This window comes from Dendropsophus ebraccatus, chromosome 6 (genome assembly GCF_027789765.1).
Source record: "Dendropsophus ebraccatus isolate aDenEbr1 chromosome 6, aDenEbr1.pat, whole genome shotgun sequence".
Lineage (NCBI taxonomy): Eukaryota > Metazoa > Chordata > Amphibia > Anura > Hylidae > Dendropsophus > Dendropsophus ebraccatus.
This window is the reverse complement of record NC_091459.1, coordinates 121348830-121371530: the sequence shown is the minus strand read 5'-3', so window position 1 is coordinate 121371530 and position 22701 is coordinate 121348830. Positions and strand designations below refer to the sequence as shown.

The following is a 22701-nucleotide window of genomic DNA, read 5'->3' as shown; positions in this document are numbered from 1 at the left end:
GACACCACACATCAGAACAATGACTATCCCGTTCACTCCCTCTTTATTCCCACCGTCCTGCAGCTCTGCTACATTCCAGACGGACTCAAGGACGCTCAGCCGTGAGCTGCTCATCGTAGGATAAAGCTATTAACGCTTTAAGCACCTAACATTTCCAATAAACCAGACCTTAAAGCGGTATTCCAGTGTCCAGTGTATTTAAATAAAACCATCACCCCTTGATTTATAACTTACTAATATAGTGTTATCACTTATATCGTTGCGTGGACTTGCTGAAACGGTTCAGGTTCAGCAACGTCCTCCAAACCCCAATGCCTATGGCTGTATGCAGGTTTTCCAGGACTCGCTAGGGCTGCATCCAGATGCAGGGAGACAAATGAGGAGTACTAGAGAATGTTGCCGAACCAGAACAGTTTGGCGAGTCAACTCAACACTAACCATTAATAGTAGTGGCCTTACTGTGATGTAGTGTTGACTCCAGCTCCCCGAGACAACCAAGGGGCTCTGTGCCCGGAACTGAAAAGAGTGCTGAGGGAGGGGAGTAGGCAGGGTGGGAGGACCATGATGGAGGGCTGTGGGAAAGCAATGCATTTTGGGGATTGTAGAACTGAGTGACTGCTCAACCAAAAAGAACGAATTCAGAACTAAGCTCCCTAAGACCATGATACATGCTTCTGTAGCATCTTTATTTTTTTTACCCCGACAGAGTACCCCTTTAAGTCTGTTCCCTTCCTTTAAAATCATCAAACTAATGGCTTCATACATACAGCTGATTCCAGCTTTACACTAGTCCCTTCCCTAAAATACAACTTCAAATCCAAATTCACAGAAACCACTATTATAGACCTCCAACCAATGAAATCGTTCCACACATCTCTGCCACATTCTCAATTTCTTGCAATTTTCAAGGCATCTGCTTGCTGTCCGTGAACGAGAGCACTCTGGTGTCCATTCATAAGCAGTAATACTGGACGCAGCCAAGAAGCTGTATAGAGGCTAGACAATGCTCTGTGAGCTCAACACATCTAATGCACAAAGGTCTCTGGTAGTTTGTTACAACTTATCAGTCTGGAGTCTAGGCTGTAGAGCTCACGGAGCATTGTCTACACTGGATACAATTCTATCACTTCTCAGCTGAGAGCAGGACTAGCAATGGACAGTGTATCAGTCTGTAGAGCTCACAGAGCATTGTCTACACTGGATACAATTGTATCACTTCTCAGCTGAGAGCAGGACTAGCTATGGACAGTGTATCAGTCTGTAGAGCTCACAGAGCATTGTCTAGACTGGATACAATTGTATCACTTCTCAGCTGAGAGCAGGACTAGCTATGTACAATGTATCAAGCTGTAGAGCTCACAGAGCATTGTCTACACTGGATACAATTTTATCACTTCTCAGCTGAGAGCAGGACTAGCTATGTACAATGTATCAGTCTGGAGCCCAGGCTGTTTAGCTCACAGAGCATTGCCAAGAGTAGTCTCATTCACTGACAGCAAACGATACCTGAAGATTGTAGAACATCACATGTTTAGGTGTCAGGATGTGGAATCCGCATTTTACGGCCATGGCGGACAGTGATTAAGTTTTATTTACATAAAACCAGAAAGCTTCTTTAAGTGAAGTCATGACGCCGCAGCAGGAGCCGCCACCGGCCCTAACAACGACTTCCGTTATAGTGAGAAATGAGCAAGCGGCGTGTCCTGTCACCCGTATTGTGTATACAGGGCTCTGCCTGATTAATGACGGCACCGTAATTACCTGACGACAGAAAGGGAAAGGTAAACAGATCAGACGATGAACAAATATTATAAGTCAACGCGGGAGGAAGATTAACTGGATGCTGTATAACGCTCACTGCGGGGATAGGAGATGTATGAGGGGTCGCACATAGCTAAAGAAGGGGCACATGGGGACGACAGAAATAATGGACACCTCCAGACCCAAACAAGACTTCTAGATCAATGGTGATCTAGATCAGGGATGGGGAACCTTCGGCCCTTCAGCTGTTGCAAAACTACAATTCCCATCATGCCTGGACAGCCAAAGCCGAAGGCAATCAAGGCAAAGACACCACATGGGAACTGAACAATTCTTTGGATGGAGTACCCCTTTAAGAGCAGTTCTCAGCGCTGGGGGGGGTGACAAGGTGCAGTGGATGTTCTGGGAGAGAAAAATGCTATTTTATATTTAAACCGAAAAATTTAAAAATGAGGAAATAGTCAGAAAGAGGAAAGGAAGAGCTTGACATCCTCCATACACACACACACAGACGGTAATGAAGATGCCCCCCCTCCCCCGGCCTATTGTACAGTGACAGCAGCTTAAATATAGCAGCCGCTGCTTACAATAGAAGCATTAAGAATCTCATTGTCTCATTGCCAAGGACAAGACGGGGGCCGCCTGGCATCAAAACGCTTCAATCGCACAGATTTGTCTTCCTTTTGAGCCTGGCAAGAAGTCTTTAGTCTGAACCCGACTTATTGAGCACGGAGGGTGGAGCGGGACATATGAGGGAGACGTGAAGGACGGTGATGCCGGTATACTCTCAGAGGTGGCATGATATATAATACAAGCCCTGGTTCATGTGAATGAGCCCCAGAGTGGGATCTCCCCTGAACAGGTGATCGCTGCTATAGAGAACACACATGATGGGCCATAAAAAGAGAGATTAAGAGAGACAGCAGTCAGGTGTATGGCGGTCATAATACATGCTGGAAAGGCTCTTGTACATTCGACTGCTCGTATGAAGCTAGCAGGACAGCAGCTGACTAATGCACAAGCCCAGAGCCCCTGCATTATATTCTTTGTGACTACAGTATAGTGGCTAGGAGGCGCAGCAGAGCACAGGGTCATAGAGCTGAACAATAGTGCATGCACCATCACTGCTGATGTCTATGGCTGCTTTTATTTCTTCCCCCTATGAAGAGCTGAACCTGGCGGGGAGGGCCTCTGGGCCGAGAGGCCCTGGCGGGGAGGGCCTCTGGGCCGAGAGGCCCTGGCGGGGAGGGCCTCTGGGCCGAGAGGCCCTGGCGGGGAGGGCCTCTGGGCCGAGAGGCCCTGGCGGGGAGGGCCTCTGGGCCGAGAGGCCCTGGCGGGGAGGGCCTCTGGGCCGAGAGGCCCTGGCGGGGAGGGCCTCTGGGCCGAGAGGCCCTGGCGGGGAGGGCCTCTGGGCCGAGAGGCCCTGGCGGGGAGGGCCTCTGGGCCGAGAGGCCCTGGCGGGGAGGGCCTCTGGGCCGAGAGGCCCTGGCGGGGAGGGCCTCTGGGCCGAGAGGCCCTGGCGGGGAGGGCCTCTGGGACGAGAGGCCCTGGCGGGGAGAGAAAGAGGCACACCACCATGATAGGGAGAGTCTCTCTGATGTTTTTCAGCTTGTGATAAGCGCAGTGATCGGCAGAGGACGAGACAAGCCACAGTGATGGGAGAAGTCTCTGATACTCTGATCGGCAGAGGATGAGGCATGCTGTGGTGACAGGCAGAGTCTTTGATGTTTTCCTGGGCTGTGATGAGCGAGGTGGACGGCAGATCGTTTCCTGTTATGGGGCCGAGGGGATCTGAGGAAGTTCAGGTACTGAATAAAGCGATGAGGCGGAAAATGAAAGTGGGATCAGCGGCCATGCAAACAGCTTAATGAAGCGTTGAGTGCGTGGTGTCTTACAAATAACCCTCATGAAAAGTGCCATACCCGGGGCCTATCCGGTTACCTGCTCACAGTAATCCATACAGTCATTACTACATTAATAGGTAACTTTACAGCAACTGACTGGGGGGCAGGGCCAGCGTTCTATAGGGGGAGGGAGGTGTCACAGTCCAATGCTCTATGGGGGGGGGGGGGAGGTTGCGGGGGTGTCAGCGCTCTATAGGGGGAGGGTGGTGTCACAGTCCAATGCTCTATGGGGGGGTTGTCAGCACTCTATATGGGGAGCAAGTGTTCTATTTAAGAAGGGGGGGGGTGTCAGCTTCTTCTGATTGGCTGCTATGTATGAACTTAAGCTCAGCAGCAGGTGAATACCTGGAGAGGTGTTTTACAAAGTATCACGGAGAGACAAGCAAATAATCTACATATAACATTACACAATATCAGTATATGTCACATTATATTATCCCTGCCTAGTAGTCACATAAAGTTACAGCAATAAAGTTACGAGGATAAGAAGCCACAAGAAGTTGCTGACCTCAGGACACTTCCGTCTGCAGATGGACGCATATCAGCAGGATCATAGGCGAGGCCAGCCACGGCTGGGCACCATGCCGGGGAGAGAAGGCAGATCCGATCCAAGGAAGCGGCTATACGGCCCTCAGGGGAATCGCTGGCTGGTCCCTCGTGTCCTCAGAGAATAGATGAACCTGCTGAATGAAAGAAGACGACATTAAGATGTGTAGAAATGATGACCTGGCGAATTAGAGGACATTGTCTATGCATGACCCACCCTCCCAGAGCGTCCAGTCTGGTTGGCAGTAGTCCCAACCTGTGGATCTCCAGCAGGTGCAAAACTACAACTCCCACCATGGTGGGAGTTGTAGTTTTGCAACGAGCCACAAGTTGGGAATCACTGCACTATAGCACAGCAGCCAGATTGGTTATCACCCAGCTTTCCAGGATACATATATAACAGTTGCCCTTGGAGTGTCCTCATGTCGCCATATACCTGTACGGGGTACGACCGCACCCCTCCAAATGACACCTGCCAAGAGGAGAAGCATGAGTGCGGTGCAGGGAAACAATGCATTAGGGTGGGGAGCGCAGATACGGAATAAAGATTAGTCAGACTTGGCTGAAATGCTGCATCTCGAAAAGAAGAAAAAAAATGAGACGGGGAAGAATCTCCTAGGTATAAAGATTGATGTCAATAGGGCTGTCTGAGATAGCGGCTAATTGAAAAACAAGGCAGCAGGACTTCAAGAGAGCCGGGGAGGAGGAGGGGGAAGAAAGCCCGAGCCGCAGACGACGGCTGACATTTACACGCTGAGACGGGGCCGGTGACGTCTGCTCCAGCTAAGACGGGGTTAAACGCTGCACGGCACTGCCGTGTGACGCCATCTTCCAGAGGCATTGGGGTTGATGGTTGCCAAACATAACTAATATATATAGAAACATTTTATTTAGGAAATTGCAGGAAATACACGGAAAGAACCGAGGGTAATATCAGACCATGCTCACATGTGGCGTACAGAACCGCGGCAGGACTTATAATGGAGCTCTATGGAGCCCAACTCCATAGAGCGGACGTACCAATCGGGAGATAGAGCAGGGAGAAGATGCGCTGCAGTGCGTCCGCTCCTTGCTTGGAGTAAAAGTCGGTCTCCATAGAGCTCCATTATAAGTCTGACTCTTTTTAATTCAGAGCGAAGAGGGGATGCGCTGCAGCTGTGGTCCTCTCCCCGCTTCTTGTCAAAAGTCTTTTTTATGAAGACAGGTACACTTTAAGTAATTTGGAGTGTGGAATCTTCGGTTATATCAGTACAGTAGCACCTCTGTTACAGTTCAGGACATTTAAGACTGAAAAGGTTTTGCAGCTCCTGACAATCATAATTATACATGATGCCAGGAGTTCCGATAATCTGGTTTTTCACACATCATTTGTATATATGGACCGTACACGGAACGCGGTAACAAGGCCTAGAAGTCCTTATATGTTAAAGGAGAACTCTGGGCTGGGGTGATTTTGGCAGAATGAAAGTATGCTCTCGCCTCTCCAGGTGTCAGTGTCCAGCAGCTCCGGCCTCTTCTAGGTCTGAGCGGGGACCTGGTACGTGACGTCCCAGGCCTGCTCAGCCAGAAAGTGGCCAAAGCTGGGTCCAGTCTTGGCCGCTGACAGGCGTCACGTCCCAGGTCCCCACTTAGACACAGAGGTGTCCGGGATTGGGAGACCGAAGCTGTGGGACACCAATACCAGCGCTGGAGAGGTGAGAGCATGTTACTTCTTTCATCCTCCCCCTACCCAGCTATATGCCAAAATTCCCCACAGCCCACAGTTCTCCTTTAACAGTTCTTTGGCTGTCCATAGCCTCAAATGAGCATCAGTCAGCGAGATCGGCACTCCACTGCAGTTGCTGGTCACATTTCTCCTATGCATCACAGGTCAAATCCGCTTCAAGGCACGATTAGAATTTTTGCAATTTTACCCAGTTTCTGTCAGAACATTGACAAACTTCACTTAGTAAGACTCCACCATTACCATCAGGTTACTGGACTTGTCACCTCTTCTGTAACCCCCCCCCCCCCCTCAGTGACAAATTATATCTATATAGTCACGTAATAAAATCGGAAATGAAGCACAATGTCATTACATCTATAAAGACAAAGACGAGATGAAGCTTGTGATATTATCAAGGGAAATGGTTACTGAAGCCCTGGAGGTGCTGGCGGATATAGATATGAGCAGTATATACCTGTAACCTGTGCACTAATAATACTTATGTCTGTACAGAATATAGTCACACAGGCCGGGGGTCCTATAATGGGGGTAAGCAGAATAAGGCATGAGCCCCAGACGTCTAAGGACTCACTGTAACATCATCCCAATATCTACTGCTTAACACTGCCTGCAGCATCAATAGGGTCAAAGAGCAGAATTACAGTCCTCTGATCTCCACTCCAACAACAGATTTAGTGAGTGCAGCTCTGGAGTATAATACAGGATGTAACTCCGGATCAGTAATGTATGTACACAGTGACCCCACCAGCAGAATAGTGAGTGCAGCTCTGGAGTATAATACAGGATGTAACTCAGGATCAGTAATGTATGTACAGTAATGCTGTACACAGCAGAATAGTGAGTGCAGCTCTGGAGTATAATACAGGATGTAACTCAGGATCAGTACAGGATAAGTAATGTAATGTATGTACACAGTGACCCCACCAGCAGAATAGTTATAGCAGCTCTGAAGTATAACACAGGATGATCATTAATGTATAATTATAGATTATGTATACTGTATGAGCTGTAATACTACATAGGGGGAGGTCACTGGGGGTCTCTCCAGGACAGTAACAGGACTACCCAGGACGCTGTCTCTTTAAGGGCTCCTCGGCCTGCAGTGAATGTCATCCGTCATTCCAGAAGATGAAGGGAAATAAGACAATCTGTGCACTAATAGATGACTGGTGCCACCAGCGACGCCTGTAAGCAGCGCTAGGACTGCAAATAATTCAGAGATGGAATAGCAACAATCTGTCAGCTCCCATTACAGGGATGAGGAGAAGAGGCGCTCGACGAGATACTGCGCACAACAAAGCCCAACGTGTAATGTAATCACAGACTGCACCGCAGCCGGACCAGTCAATAAGCAGAGGAGGGGGAGACGGTAGCATCTACAGGGACAGGATCAGCTGATGGGAGGACATCTAGAGATGAGTGAACCGGGTTCGAGTCGATCCGAACCCGAACTTTCGGCATTTAATTAGCGGGGGCTGCTAAACTTGGATAAAGGTTGTCTGGAAAACATGGATACAGCCAATGACTATATCCATGATTTCCAAATAGCCTTAGGGCTTTATCCAAGTTCAGCAGCCACCGCTAATCAAATGCCGAAAGTTCGGGTTCGGATGGAGTCGAGCATGCTCCAGGTTCGCTCATCTCTAGAGACATCTATAGGGACAGGACCAGGTGAGGAGGGGAGACATCTATAGAGACAGGATCAGGTGAGGAGGGGAGACATCTATAGGGACAGGATCAGGTGAGGAGGGGAGACATCTATAGGGACAGGATCAGGTGAGGAGGGGAGACATCTATAGGGACAGGATCAGATGATGGGGGAGACATCTATAGGGATATGTATAGAATACAATGGTTACAGGGCTGTGCCACATCGTGGGAGAAGTTCACACGAGAAACCCAACATCTTCACATTATTCTGTCCAGAACTGACCAAAGAAGGAGAGGTTTTCTATGAAAATTTGCTACTGATGTGGACAGTTCCTGACATGGACAGAGGTGGCAGCAGAGAGCACTGTCGTACTGGAAAGTATACACCACTTCCTGCAGGACTTACAGCAGCTGATAAGTACTGGAAGACTGAGATTTTTACATGGAAGTAATTTGCAAATCTGTATAAACTTACTGGGGCCAGTTTATAAGAAAGATTTTTTTTTTTCTCTGGAGCGCCCCTTCAATACAGAAGACCCTTAGAAGGTCTGTTACAGAGCTAAATGACGCTGGGGGCACAGCACAATAATCTACAGTCAGTCAAATAGTTTACAAATGGTGAATATTCAGGACTGGGTTCTTCCTAGGAGCAGCTATTCTGTTAAGAGGACTATAGGCAATACTGCAAGAGGCGAGAAAGCACCCGACGAGAAAGAGTATATACCTCCAGAAGACCCTACAAGCAGAGACACCCGATCAGTAAGAATGGTGATAATGGATGAACACCATAAAGATGATGGCACTGTCCAGTAATGACACAGTGACCCATCTCATACAGTCACTGTCACAAACATTTTTCCTCAGTAGGATTCCTAACAGTGTTGGAAGTCACCTAAAAAATAATAAATAATTTCTTACCCTAGAAAAATAACTCTGAAAAGCCTCAGGGTTGTACCACACGGGCCGATATTCCAGAAAAGTGAGGGATTGATTATCAGGCAGCAAGGGCTATATTCACACAGACATACACAGTGTGTGTACATATATATATAATCTTATTAGCGATGTCCAAGCAGTCCTTGCTTTGGTGTAAAATAATAAAGATACACTACTGTTCAAAAGTTTGGGGTCACATTGAAATGTCCTTATTTTTGAAGGAAAAGCACTGTACTTTTCAATGAAGATAACTTTAAACTAGTCCTAACTTTAAACAAATACACTCTATACATTGCTAATGTGGTAAATGACTATTCTAGCTGCAATTGTCTGTTTTTTGGTGCAATATTTATATAGGAGTATGGAGGCCCATTTCCAGCAACTATCACTCCAGTGTTCTAATGGTACAATGTGTTTGCTCATTGGCTCAGGAGGCTAATTGATGATTAGAAAACCCTTGTGCAATCATGTTCATACATCTGAAAACAGTCTAGCTCGTTACAGAAGCTACAAAACTGACCTTCCTTTGAGCAGATTGTGTTTCTGGAGCATCACATTTGTGGGGTCAATTAAACGCTCAAAATGGCAAGAAAAAGAGAACTTTCATCTGAAACTCGACAGTCTATTCTTGTTCTTAGAAATGAAGACTATTCCATGCGAGAAATTGCTAAGGAATTGAAGATTTCCTACAACGGTGTGTACTACTCCCTTCAGAGGACAGCACAAACAGGCTCTAACCAGAGTATTAAAAGAAGTGGGAAGCCGCGTTGCACAACTAAGCAAGAAGATAAGCACATTAGAGTCTCTAGTTTGAGATACAGACGCCTCACAGGTCCCCAACTGGCGTCTTCATTAAATAGTACCCGCAAAACACCAGTGTGAACATCTACAGTGAAGAGGCGGCTGAGGGATTTTGGGCTTCAGGGCAGAGTGGCAAAAAAAAAAAAGCCATATCTGAGACTGGCCAATAAAAGAAAAAGATTAAGATGGGCAAAACAACACAGACATTGGACAGAGGAAGACTGGAAAAAAGTGTTGTGGACAGATGAATCCAAGTTTGAGGTGTTTGGATCACAAAGAAGAACGTTTGTGAGATGCAGAACAAATGAAAAGATGCTGGAAGAATGCCTGACGCCATCTGTTAAGCATGGTGGAGGTAATGTGATGGTCTGGGGTTGGTGCTGGTAAGGTGGGAGATTTGTACAGGGTAAACGGGATTCTGAACAAGGGCCCTATTCCACCGGACGAGCGTTCAGATTATCGTTAAATCGTTCGAATCTAAATGATAATCGTTCGGTTGAAATGCAATTAACGATTAAGGACCGAACGAGAAATCGTTGATCGCTTTATAAGACCTGGACCTATTTTTATTGTTGCTCGTTCGCAAAACGTTCGCAAATCGTGCGCATTGAATAAGACATCGTTCGGTCGTTCGCAATAGATACGAACGCAATAGCGAATAAATAGCGAAGAAAAAACGATAGCAATTACGATCATAAGTAACGATTATGTTTCCATGAAAATGAGTGAACGTTTTCAGGTCTTTCGCAATAGCGGTCGTTTGAGATGGTTAACGATTATGCGAACGATAATCGTCCAGTGAAATTGGGCCCTAATGCCCCTATTCCACAGGTCGTTTAGAGGAGCAAACGAGCGCTCTAAGCGCTCGTTTGCTCCTCGTTTCCCGCTCGCTGCCGCCGCTATTCAACGCGGCGGGGATCTGCGGGGGGGCTGCCCGGGGGATCGCTGATCGTCCGGGCAGCCCATAGGATGTAGCAGCGTCTGCTGCCGATGCTCCTATTCAACGGAGCGACGGCAGCAGATCGCTGCTATATCAGTCGCTAGTTTTTCAACATGTTGAAAAACAAGCGACTGCAACGATCAGCCGACATGAACGATGTCGGCTGATCGTTGCACTCTATTCGACCGGACGATTATCGTCCGTAGCGGCCGATATCGGCCGAATACGAACGATAATCGTTCCGTGGAATAGGGCCTTGAGGAAGGCTATCACTCAATTTTGCAACGCCATGCCAGTGGACAGCGCTTGATTGGAGCCAATTTCATCCTACAACAGGACAATGACCCTAAACACACCTCCAAATTGTGCAAGAACTATTTACAGCAGAAGCAGCAGCTGGTATTCTATCATAGGTAATGGAGTGGCCAGCGCAGTCACCAGATCTGAACCCCATTGAGCTGTTGTGGGAGCAGCTTGACCGTATGGTACGCCAGAAGTGCCCATCCAACCAATCCAACTTGTGGGAGCTGCTTCTAGAAGCGTGGGGGGCAATTTCTCCAGCTTACCTCAACAGATTAATAGCTAGAATGCCAAAGGTGTGCAATGCTGGAATTGCTGCAAAAGGTGGATTCTTTGACAAAAGCAAAGTTTGATGTAAAAACAATATTATATCAAATACAAATCATTATTTCTAACCTTGTCAATGTCTTGACTCTATTTTCTATTCATTTCACAACGTATGGTGGTGAATAAGTGTGACTTTTCATGGAAAACACAAAATTGTTTGGATGACCCCAAACTTTTGGTAGTGTATGCTTACATGATAATGTTCCCCGGTGTCCTCCAGCCTTGTCTATGCGAATTCCCTTCCAGTCATTGTTGCTTCTGGTCTCGGCTGGGACAGCACCGCGGCCAGTGCTTAGCAGAGTGGCCTGTCACTTCAGGAACAGGAACGGAAGTAAAAGCTTCAGTGACTGGGCAACCCCACAGAAAGGCTGGAGAACACCGGGGGAGTCTGGAAAGAACTATTTCATACACTCTATCATGAGACGTCGGACATGTTAACAATTACTTGTAGGGAAGCGGGGTCACCGCTGATGATTTTTAAACTCAGCTGATTATCGGCTCTTCAGTTGACCATTGTCTTTATTACATGTAATAATATCGGCCCGATTCAGCCGACTATAGCTCAGTGTAATAAAGCCCTTAGCCACTAGGTGTCTCGCCTCTTTGCAACCTGTGGTCTACTGAATGTTGTCAGGGATAATGTGTCTTTAGTAAGAGCTAGGTCAGGACAAAGTGGGGGATAGTTTACTATAAGCTTGGTACCTCCCAGTTCAGCCAATCTGTCCACTACAGATGATCCACACTGTACCTGAAAGGTAAATCAAGGCTTCACTCATCTCACCAGCCACAAAGCTCTGGGCAGCTATCCCTTGTGTAGAGACCAGTGTACCAACTGTTCTATGTCCACAGTGCTTCTGTGTAATCTCTGCCTCACTTCGGCTTCTCAGCAGCAATAACATGACCAGTGATAACCCTGGCTATATATTATTCTGTATACATAATGCATCCTCTGTATATAATACTATAGGCAGAAATAACTGGATGGTTTACTTGGCGATGAAGAATTTATGTCTGAATATGAGAAACATAACATCCAGCCCTTTCCGAGCCACTTACTCTACATTATATCAGCTCTGGCACAACATATACTAGAGGTGGCACATTATATACTAGAGGTGACATCTCATTGTGCTTGTTCCATCACTCCTCATGGTTCCAGGAAAGAGAACGACATCACACTGAGAAGTTACAATGAATTTCCAGCCACAATGCTGAGAGCAAGACATATATATGGTAATACAGGGACCATCACAGCACACAAGGTGATGACTGTGTACTGGTAAGCAGAGAAACACTATGGGAGAGATGTATCAAGCATGGTGTAAAGTGAAACTGGCTCAGTTGCCCCTAGCAACCAATCAGATTCCACCTTTCCTTCCTCACAGACTCTTTGGAAAATGAAAGGTGGAATCTGATTGGTTGCTAGGGGCGACTGAGCCAGTTTCACTTTACACCATGTTTGCTAAATCTCCCCCATGGGGATCAGGGAAGATGTACTGAAATGCCAACCATGGAAAACACCGATCACCACAAAGAGCAACAGAAAGGACACACAATGAGCAGAAATCTAGGCAAGACACAAAGTGTATCATCTAACTGGTAGCATCAAGTGTGCCAAAGGGGCAAGAATATCTACTATAATACTGCCCCTATATACAAGAATATAACTACTATAATACTGCTCCTATATACAAGAATATAACTACTATAATACTGCTCCTATATACAAGAATATAACTACTATAATACTGCTCCTATATACAGGAATATAACTACTATAATACTGCCCCTATATACAAGGATATAACTACTATAATACTGCTCCTATATACAAGAATATAACTACTATAATACTGCCCCTATATACAAGGATATAACTACTATAATACTGCTCCTATATACAAGAATATAACTACTATAATACTGCCCCTATATACAAGGATATAACTACTATAATACTGCTCCTATATACAAGACTATAACTACTATAATACTGCTCCTATATACAAGAATATAACTACTATAATACTGCCCCTATATACAAGGATATAACTACTATAATACTGCTCCTATATACAAGGATATAACTACTATAATACTTCCCCTATATACAAGGATATAACTACTATAATACTGCTCCTATATACAAGAATATAACTACTATAATACCTATCCATACTTGTGTCGTTTGGGGGCAGCCTTCCCCGCCGGTGGTGCTGGCTGGGTTTTGGTGGGGCTTTTTGGGTCTGGTCCTGTGACATTGGGGTTGCAGGGCCGTTCCATGGCCTCCCTTCCCTGCACGTGCACGCTTTGCGGGGTTGGCGGTCGCTGACCGACACAGTGTGGAGTTAGCGTAGGGTCCCGTGTGGACCAGAGGACCTGCGCGGTGGTACACGGGGCAATATGGCTTGATCAATTCATATACAGACACTCTGGTGTTGATTTTTAATATAGGCCAAGCGGCATTAGTATCAGCCATAGATGGCATGTGCAGCCGTTCCATTCTCTCCAGCTCATAACTACTATAATACTGCCCCTATATGCAGGAATATAACTACTATAATACTGCCCCTATATGCAAGAATATAACTGCTATAATACTGCCTCCTAAGTACAAGGATGTAACTACTATAATACTGCTCCTATATACAAGAATATAACTACTATAATACTGTTCCTATATACAGGAATATAACTACTATAATACTGCTCCTATATACAAGAATATAACTACTATAATACTGACCCCTATATACAAGAATATAACTACTATAGTCTTTTTCCCATTCTGTCTGCAGCAGCTATGGTGAGCGCAATACCCCATCCAGACTCGTGCTGTTTGGGGGCGACCTTCTGCGCCGGTGGTGCTGGCCGGGTTCTGGTGTGGTGTTTTTGGGTCTGGTCCTGTGGCATGGGGGTTGCAGGGCCGTCCCATGGCCCCCGTTCCCTAACTGTGCACACCTGCGGGGTTGGTAGCCACTGACTGGCACGGTGTGGACTTAGTGTAGGGACCCATGTGTATCAGATACCTGCACGATGGTACATGGGGCAGTATGGCTTGATCAATTCATACACAAAATTCTGATGAGTTTTTTATTTAGCCTAGGGGCACTAGTATCAGCCATAGGTGTGAGGTGCAGCGCTTTTTCTTCCCTGAACCGCATAACTACTATAATACTGCTTCCTATATACAGGAATATAACTACTATAATACACGAACTGGAGAAAATGGAACGGCTGCACATCCCATCTATGGCTGATACTAATGCCGCTAGGCCTATATTAAAAATCAACACCAGAGTGTCTGTATATGAATTGATCAAGCCATATTGCCCCGTGTACCACCGCGCAGGTCCTCTGGTCCACATGGGTCCCTACGCTAACTCCACACCGTGTCGGTCAGCTACTATACTACTATAATACTGCTCCTATATACAAGAATATAACTACTATAATACTGCTCCTATATACAAGAATATAACTACTATAATGCGGTTCAAGGAAGAAAAAAAAAAAAAAAAAAAAAAAAAAAAAAAAAAAGAGTGCTGCACCTCACACCTATGGCTGATACTAGTGCCCCTAGGCTAAATGAAAAACTCATCAGAATTTTGTGTATGAATTGATCAAGCCATACTGCCCCATGTACCTCGTGCCGGTATCTGATACACATGGGTCCCTACACTAAGTCCACACCGTGCCAGTCAGTGGCCACCAACCCCGCAGGCGCGCACAGCCAGGGAACGGGGGCCATGGGAAGGCCCTGCGACCCCCATGCCACAGGACCAGACCCAAAAACACCACACCAGAACCCGGCCAGCACCACCGGCGGAGAAGGTCGCCCCCAAGCAGCACAAGTCTGGATAAGGTATTGCACTCACCATAGCTGCTGCAGACAGAATGGGATAAGACAGGAGGGATTAAAACCATGTGCACTCAGGTGTCTCCTGCTAATTGCGGTCATGTGGGTCTCACCAGGAGGAGTGCAAAAACACGGAGAAAAGAGAAAAACAAAATGCGGTTCAGGGAAGAAAAAGCTTTGTTCACACTTGTGTTGCTTGGCATCCACTTTTTCCGCCGGTGGCGCCTGCGGGGTTCGGGGGGCCCTTTAGGGTCTGGTCCTGTGACAATGGGGTTTCGGGGCCATTCCGTGGCCCCCCTTCTCTGCTTGCGCACGCTCTGCAGGGATTGTGGTCGCTGACCGGCACAGTGATGTTTTTTGGTTAGGGACTCATGTGTATCAGAAGACCTGCACGTGGTACATGAGGCAATATGGTTTGGCCAAATTATATACTAACTTCTGATGTTGGTTTTAAGTGTAGCTGAATAAGCTTTCGTGTCAGCCATGGGTGCGATGTGCAGCCATTTCTGTCTTTTTGGCTTGTGCATATAACTACTATAATACTGCCCCTATATACAAGAATATAACTACTATAATACTGCTCCTATATACAGGAATATAACTACTATAATACTGCTCTGATTACCTGCTCAGGTTATTTCCTGCCCGACAGCTATCAGAAAGGCAGCAACATTTGTGTCCCCATCAGCGGTCATTGTGACTGGATTTTATATGGCAAAATGATGAAAAGCCGCGCTCCATTGTTAAACCGTCCATCTGGGAGCAGGATACGGGTGCTGTGGCCTCTAATGATCCATTTGGATAACAAATGCCGGACTTGTTAGAGGGGTCACAGCAGCGGTGACGGACGGGCGTATATTCAGCATACATTGATACGGATGATCTATTACTGTCCCTACAGCGCTGACCCTGACACCCCGCAGAGATAATGCAGTCATTATGCCATACAGGAGCAGCACAGATCAATAGTGAATTAACACTTATTAGGCAGCGTAAGGTTAACATGAATTTTCTGTATAAAGAAGTGAATATATTAGTGTCGGCTCATACTCATCTTTATGGCCTATAATTAGCCGGAGCCTTTCTGTTACTGAGAGGGTAAGAAACACTGCGACCAAACTGAGGACCCTGGGACCACCAAGACATACCCAGCTGTGGTGTCTGCACCAAGATGGCAGCAGATCCTGTAAGGTGCGAGGTGCGGACCCCATATCCCTGTGATGTCCCCTGTGGTATCAGTATCCTGTAATGTGTGGGGTGCTGACCCCATATCCCTGTGATGTCCCCTGTGGTATCAGCAGCAGGTCCTGTAAGGTGCGAGGTGCGGACCCCATATCCCTGTGATGTCCCCTGTGGTATCAGTATCCTGTAATGTGTGGGGTGCGGACCCCATATCCCTGTGATGTCCCCTGTGGTATCAGCAGCAGATCCTGTAAGGTGTGAGGTGCGGACCCCATATCCATGTGATGTCCCCTGTGGTATCAGCAGCAGATCCTGTAAGGTGCGAGGACCCCATATCCCTGTGATGTCTCCTGTGGTATCAGCAGTAGATCCTGTAAGGTGTGAGGTGCAGACACCATATCCCTGTGATGTCCCCTGTGGTATCAGCAGTAGATCCTGTAAGCTGCGAGGTGCGGACCCCATATCCCTGTGATGTCCCCTGTGGTATCAGCATCCTGTAAGGTGTGGGGTGCGGACCCCATATCCCTGTGATGTCCCCTGTGGTATCAGCAGCAGATCCTGTAAGGTGTGATGTGCGGACCCCATATCCCTGTGATGTCCCCTGTGGTATCAGCATCCTGTAAGGTGTGGGGTGCGGACCCCATATCCCTGTGATGTCCCCTGTGGTATCAGCAGCAGATCCTGTAAGGTGTGATGTGCGGACCCCATATCCCTGTGATGTCCCCTGTGGTATCAGCATCCTGTAAGGTGTGGGGTGCGGACCCCATATCCCTGTGATGTCCCCTGTGGTATCAGCAGCAGATCCTGTAAGGTGTGATGTGCGGACCCCATATCCCTGTGATGTCTCCTGTGGTATCAGCAGGTCCTATAAGGTGTGAGGACCCCATATCCCTGTGATATCCCCTGTGGTATCAGCAGCAGACCCTGTAAGTTGTGAGGACCCCATATCCCTGTGATGTCTCCTGTGGTATCAGCATCCTGTAAGGTGTGAGGACCCCATATCCCTGTGATGTCTCCTGTGGTATCAGAGGCATCCTGTAAGGTGTGAGGCCCGGACCCCATATCCCTGTGATGTCTGTCCCCTGTGGTATCAGCATCCTGTAAGGTGTGAGGTGCGGACCCCATATCCCTGTGATGTCTTTTGTAGTATCAGCAGCAGATCCTGTAAGGTGTGAGGACCCAATATCCCTGTGATGTCTTCTGTAGTATCAGTATTCTGTAAGGTGTGAGGACCCCATATCCCTGAGATGTCTCCTGTGATATCAGCAGATCCTGTAAGGTGTGAGGACCCCATATCCCTGTGATGTCCCCTGTGGTATCAGCATCCTGTAAGGTGTGAGGACCCCATATCCCTGTGATGTCCCCTGTGATATCAGCATCCTGTAAGGTGTGAGGACCCCATATCCATGTGATGTCCCCTGTGATATCAGCATCCTGTAAGGTGTGAGGACCCCATATCCCTGTGATGTCTCCTGTAGTATCAGCAGCAGATCCTGTAAGATGTGGATGCTATCTTTTCCCCCGGTAAGTGACACACACGCACCCGGGCATCCAAATGATGGGAGAACGCGATTAATCAGACTAAGCGCCTTCTTCCATTGCTCCATGCTCCAGTTCTGATGACCATTGTAGACCCTATCAGGGGTGGACGGGGGTCACATGAGCAGCTCCCATACACAACAAGCGGCTGTTCTGTCCGATACTTGCTTTATGCAATAGCTCATGTTGTAAAACTATTTTGTCCAACATGCCCAATGTCAGTCAATCGTCTGGGGAGCCACCACCCACAGCTCCCCGAGTCCTTTCTCCTCCCCCACTTTTACCCGCTCGCTGTTGGCACTTATAATAGCGCCGACAGCAAGCGAGGAATGATCGAGCCGTGTAATAGGGCAGGTGGTTCTTCAGCAGTTTGCTCTTCAGCAGGATCAGACCAGACGTGATAGCCTTACCCCCAATGACATCAGAGAGCCTTACGCTTGTCTTGTGATTGGCGGGATAGATTTAGGGTTGTAGTCTATAGATACCAGTCCTGTAGTCACTTTCCTAGTGACAACCCCCCCCCCCGCCTTCAGCCGTTCATTGTTCAGTATTTAAATAAAGTTGTCTGCTTCAGTCCTCACCTGGCTGATGTCACTGTGATTTCCTGCAGTATCGGAGGAACTCGCCGTCTGACACTTTTATTTTTAGCCCTGAACAGCTTAGATGGTATTACGTTTGCTTCACAGGTGAACGCTGAACAATTCCTTTTAACCCCTGATGATTTCTTCCACCGGGCACTTACGGCTGGATAATACACCAGGATAAGACTGCCACTCCTCCCATTATCTTAGCAACGTCATCCTAGAAGACCGATCAGAAGGGCAACCCCATCAGTCATACTGCCCTCACGTCACCTCCCTACAGGTATATGCCAACCGGGCGCTTCATCACTCTGGACATGGCACCAAGTAGAGGCTAAAGGGCCTAATAGATCAAGTAATAGTCCCTCCACCATGACAGTCACAACTGCAGCCTCCTCCCTTCTGACTGACATGCGGCTGCCCCCCGCAGCCTCTATGGTCCTACAGAAACTGCCTGTATCTGGCCTCATCTGGTGCTAGATCAGCAATGCTGGTAGTTTAAAGTGATTTTCAGTATATCACCAAACACGGTGTGAGCGTTATGTATCTGTGTCGTATGATGACAACAATCCAATCCCCACCATTTTTAAAGGGGTCTTGGATAGCCCACCAACTACCAGAGGTGTTTGCTTTGGTGGGCCCAACCTGACCATATAGAGTCAGCCATTGAACTTAACAGTAGGTAAGTACAGCCCGGCAGACTAGTACACATCCGTATAAGTGCAGGGTTGTATGGAGATACGGCAAAGCTTCAGCTGGTCCCTGCATTGTAGCCGGTGGTCACTAGCTTCATGCTAATGGAGCCGTCTCTGTAGGAACGGGGTGTTCTTCCCGCTCACAGACGTGCGGAGTAAACTCCTAATAGGAGAATATAAATAACGCTGAGAATGACAAGTCATCTGGCGGGAGCAGACTGCATGACTGCGGGGGATTTCAGCGCAGATTCTTACCCAGTCCCCAGCCCTTTCTTCTGTCCCTATACTTCTCATCGTAACGCTGATAGAGAGGTGACGCACCCCCCCCCCCTCCATATCTGGATAGATGCCCATCAAATTGAAGACTAACAGCAACATTAATTGGGAGGGGGGGAAATGCCACTTGAAGATACTGTAGATGTACACGGCCGATAACTCAAATGCTTTAAAGCGAATCTACCAAGGCCAATCCTGAGATTTACATACCGGTGCCGCTGTGGAGCTTTTTCTGCTTGGTCGCACAGTCGCAGTTACTCTCACCCTAATCTAGGGTGATGCTAAAGATGTCCCATTGAGCACTTGAGGCCATTCAATAGTTTTCATAGCTTTGAATCGCCCGGCCTCCAGTGCTCAACGGGACCTCATTAGCATAAAGGATAGGCGACTGGGTGACGGATCGAAAAAATCTCCACCTGCACCGACAGACTGGTATTTATCCAAGTATTGGCCGTTAGATGGTAATTTCGCTTTGAGTGCACTCTAAAGACACATATAGATTTAGCCTAAATCCTTTAAAGGGATAATCCAGAAAATAGTTTTAAAAACGTAAAAAAAAAAAAATAAAATTTTAAATCAATGTGTCAGAAAGTTGCTTCTATTAAAAAATAAAATCTTCAGCCTTCCAGCATTTATCAGCTGCTATATGTCCTGCAGGAAGTGGTGTATTCTTTCCAGTCTGACACAGTGCTCTCTGCTGCCACCTCTGTCCATGTCAGGAACTGTCCCCATACAAAACCTCTCCTGCTTCTCCCCTGGATGGCAAATGGCAAAGTCACGGCTGTAGAAACGTCATGTTTACATTAGCCGTGATGGACGCCGTGTTTGCGCAGAGCGCTGAGACATTACGTTCTGCCCCGGTATAAGGCTGACATTTGCATCCTATTCATTTATTCCCAGTGTTACGCCACAATACATATTAGAGCAGCAAATGTTATTATCGCCTGTAATAAAAATAATTCAATTTTATAATGATTATTAGAGCAAATAATAAGCGTCGGGGAAGGTAAATAGGGTCATCACTGAGGAGGACTTCACACAAGTAGACTTTTTATTTTTTTCTCATATTAAAGTTAAATTGAATCTGTACCCACTGACCTCACCTCCCCGGACTACTGGTAACGTTCCTTAGATGAAGTTGTTCCTTCAATGATTGCGCTATAGCAATCCTAGAAAGTGCAGGCGCAGTAATGCAGCCAGGCTCCACATTCCATGTTGATGTTTCATTGCATCTGTGCCACCTAGGATCACTATGGCGCATGTGTCACTGAAGAAACAAGTGTTAGAGACCAGAGATCTGTCTGTGGTTAGTACAAGAATCAAGAGTGGTGGAGAGTACCTCCACAGTGGCATCGCTAGGGCATGAGCGCTCTAGGCACCGCCTCATTGACCACGCTACAGAGTAACAAATATATACACACACACACACACACACACATTAAAGGGGTACTCCAGCGGGGGGGCAACTTTTTTGCTGGGACCGGGGAGGAGGTGGACGAGGGAAAAGACGTCCACTCACCTCCCCGGTTCTAGCGGCGGGTCCCGCATCACGGCGATCCGGTGCCCGGTTCCCGGCCGCTTCCGGGTGTCTGACGCGGGCCTGAGACGTGACGTGAAGTGGAGGCGGGATCTGTTTCAAGTTGGCTCAGATCCTGTCTCTGTCACGAAGTGGCTGAGCGGACTTGAAACAGATCCCGCCTCCTTCACTGAGTGGCTGAGCAGACCCGAGACGTCACGTCTCGGGCCCGCGTCAGACACCCGGAAGCAGCCGGGAATCGGGCACCGGAGCGCCGCGATGCGGGACCGCCTCTGGAACCGGGGAGGAGGTGGGCGAGGAAAAAGACGTCCACTCACCTCCCCGGTCCCAGCAAAAAAAGTGCAAAGAGTAACCCTTTGAAAAAGGCAAACTGAGACGGGAAATAACACAATGCAGACTGTGACAATGCACAGAGCTATGGACATAATGTAAAAGCTACACATAAATATACATAGGATCTATACAACACAATGGGGGGAGATTTATCAAACATATTGAAAATTTAAACTGGCTCAGTTGCCCCTCAGGGCAGTGTCACTCACACCATGTTTGATAAATCTCCCCCAGTGTGATTAGTGACATGACCTATGTGGTGCCAGGCTGCTATTCTCCTTCTCGCGACAACAAAGTACAAGGACACAACGCAATATCTACACATAAAGAATCTATATAACTAGTGCAAGTATATAGCTCCACAAGATCCTCAGCCAGGCAGCGGCGGGTCTCCTCCACAGGTACAATAAAGCTATTGACACAATGTAACAACTACTCACTATAATTTTTTTATTCTTTATTTTAGAATACACAGAAAGGAAGGAGCAGCAACTCCAACTTCACTCCTCCATACACGTAATACACAGAATGAATAATGTATCATGAACACAATTTACAAAGGAACCAGGCACGACTGTCAAAACAATATTGTACTCTATGGCACATAGAAATCAATGAGGCAATAAAGGGTGCCACTGAGCCTCCTCCGAACATTCTGAGGGGGAACCCCACCAGCCTTCAGATTGGCCTAGGTGAGAAGACAAGAAATAATGATTGGGGGGTTGGAGTGGACATGGACACTGCTACTGGTTGGGCCCCTACCTCACTCTCGTAGAGGCACCACAACCCCCGCACAGGAGGAACTGATCTCCATCTCCTATCTAGGAGCGTGCCAGCTCAGCAATGTGAGAGAAGGCCCTATTACACAAAGCAATTTTTGGCCGTATTCGGCCAATATCAGCCGTCACGGACGATAATTGTCTTGTGTAATAGAAGACAACGATCAGCTGGCATGCATGATGTCGGCTGATTGTTGTCTTTCAACATATTGAAAAGTTAACGATCTAGATAGCAGTGATATGCTGCTATTACTCCGTGGAACAGGAGTGTAGTTGTAATAGCGGCGGCAGGGAGCGGGGAACGAGGAGCAAGCGAGCGCTGGTGTGCTCTTGAACTCCATCCATGCTAGCCATGTCTTATGTAACTTGGTACTGCTGTCATGGAGGGACAAGGTCAAATCCTCCATATGCTGAAGGTCATTTACTTTGGAAACCTACAGGGCGATTGGAGGGGACAAGATTTTTCCCCAGAATAAAGGAATTCAGGTTCTAGCTGCCATCACTGAGAACCTTACATACACATTAGTCACTCTCCAGGTATAAGACAGGTCCAATAGATGTGAGGATGGGTTCCCTCAGAAGCCCCACACCTCCAACACACAGGATTCACATTTGACCAATCAGCATGAAGTTTGGTAGGCACCCAGTACCACCGAGTATTTTGTACCCTGCTTCCCGATAGCTGGAACACATGGGCGACTTATGAACCAGGGTAAATATCCTTTCCCACTGTGGCACTGTGTGAGGTTTCAGATGTTCCTCTGGAGGATGCCGGGTGCGGAGGGAAAAGCAACAGAGAGTACATCAGTGACAATGAGTCTTAATATGCTCTAACCCAAACAGAAGGATTCTAATTAATTCTTTTTTGAGGCATAGACTGCTAGTGGGGGTAAAGGTAGGGTCAATTCTCCAGGGTCCCGGAGGTGCAGGATCAGTCATGATTCCCAATGAGGCCACAGAGTGTCATTCTGAAGGCTGGAAGACTTTTACCCATAACAGCTATTTGCTATCTACCGTGATGGTTGTGTC

At 47.3% G+C, this 22701-nt stretch overlaps 1 protein-coding gene across 7 annotated transcripts in view; it reads right to left on the bottom strand.

Moving 5' to 3' along the window:
• Window positions 1–22701, bottom strand: part of HMBOX1 (homeobox containing 1) — a 69345-nt gene that overhangs the window by 33358 nt on the left and 13286 nt on the right. For 5 of the 7 annotated variants that reach the window (XM_069975803.1, XM_069975799.1, XM_069975797.1 and 2 more), the window contains one exon: window positions 4174–4348. In XM_069975803.1, the coding sequence (XP_069831904.1) occupies window positions 4174–4205 (32 nt within the window). In that variant the 5' untranslated portion in view covers window positions 4206–4348. The remainder of the gene's footprint in view (window positions 1–4173; window positions 4349–22701) is intronic. The other 2 variants (XM_069975800.1, XM_069975798.1) reach the window with 1 other exon arrangement.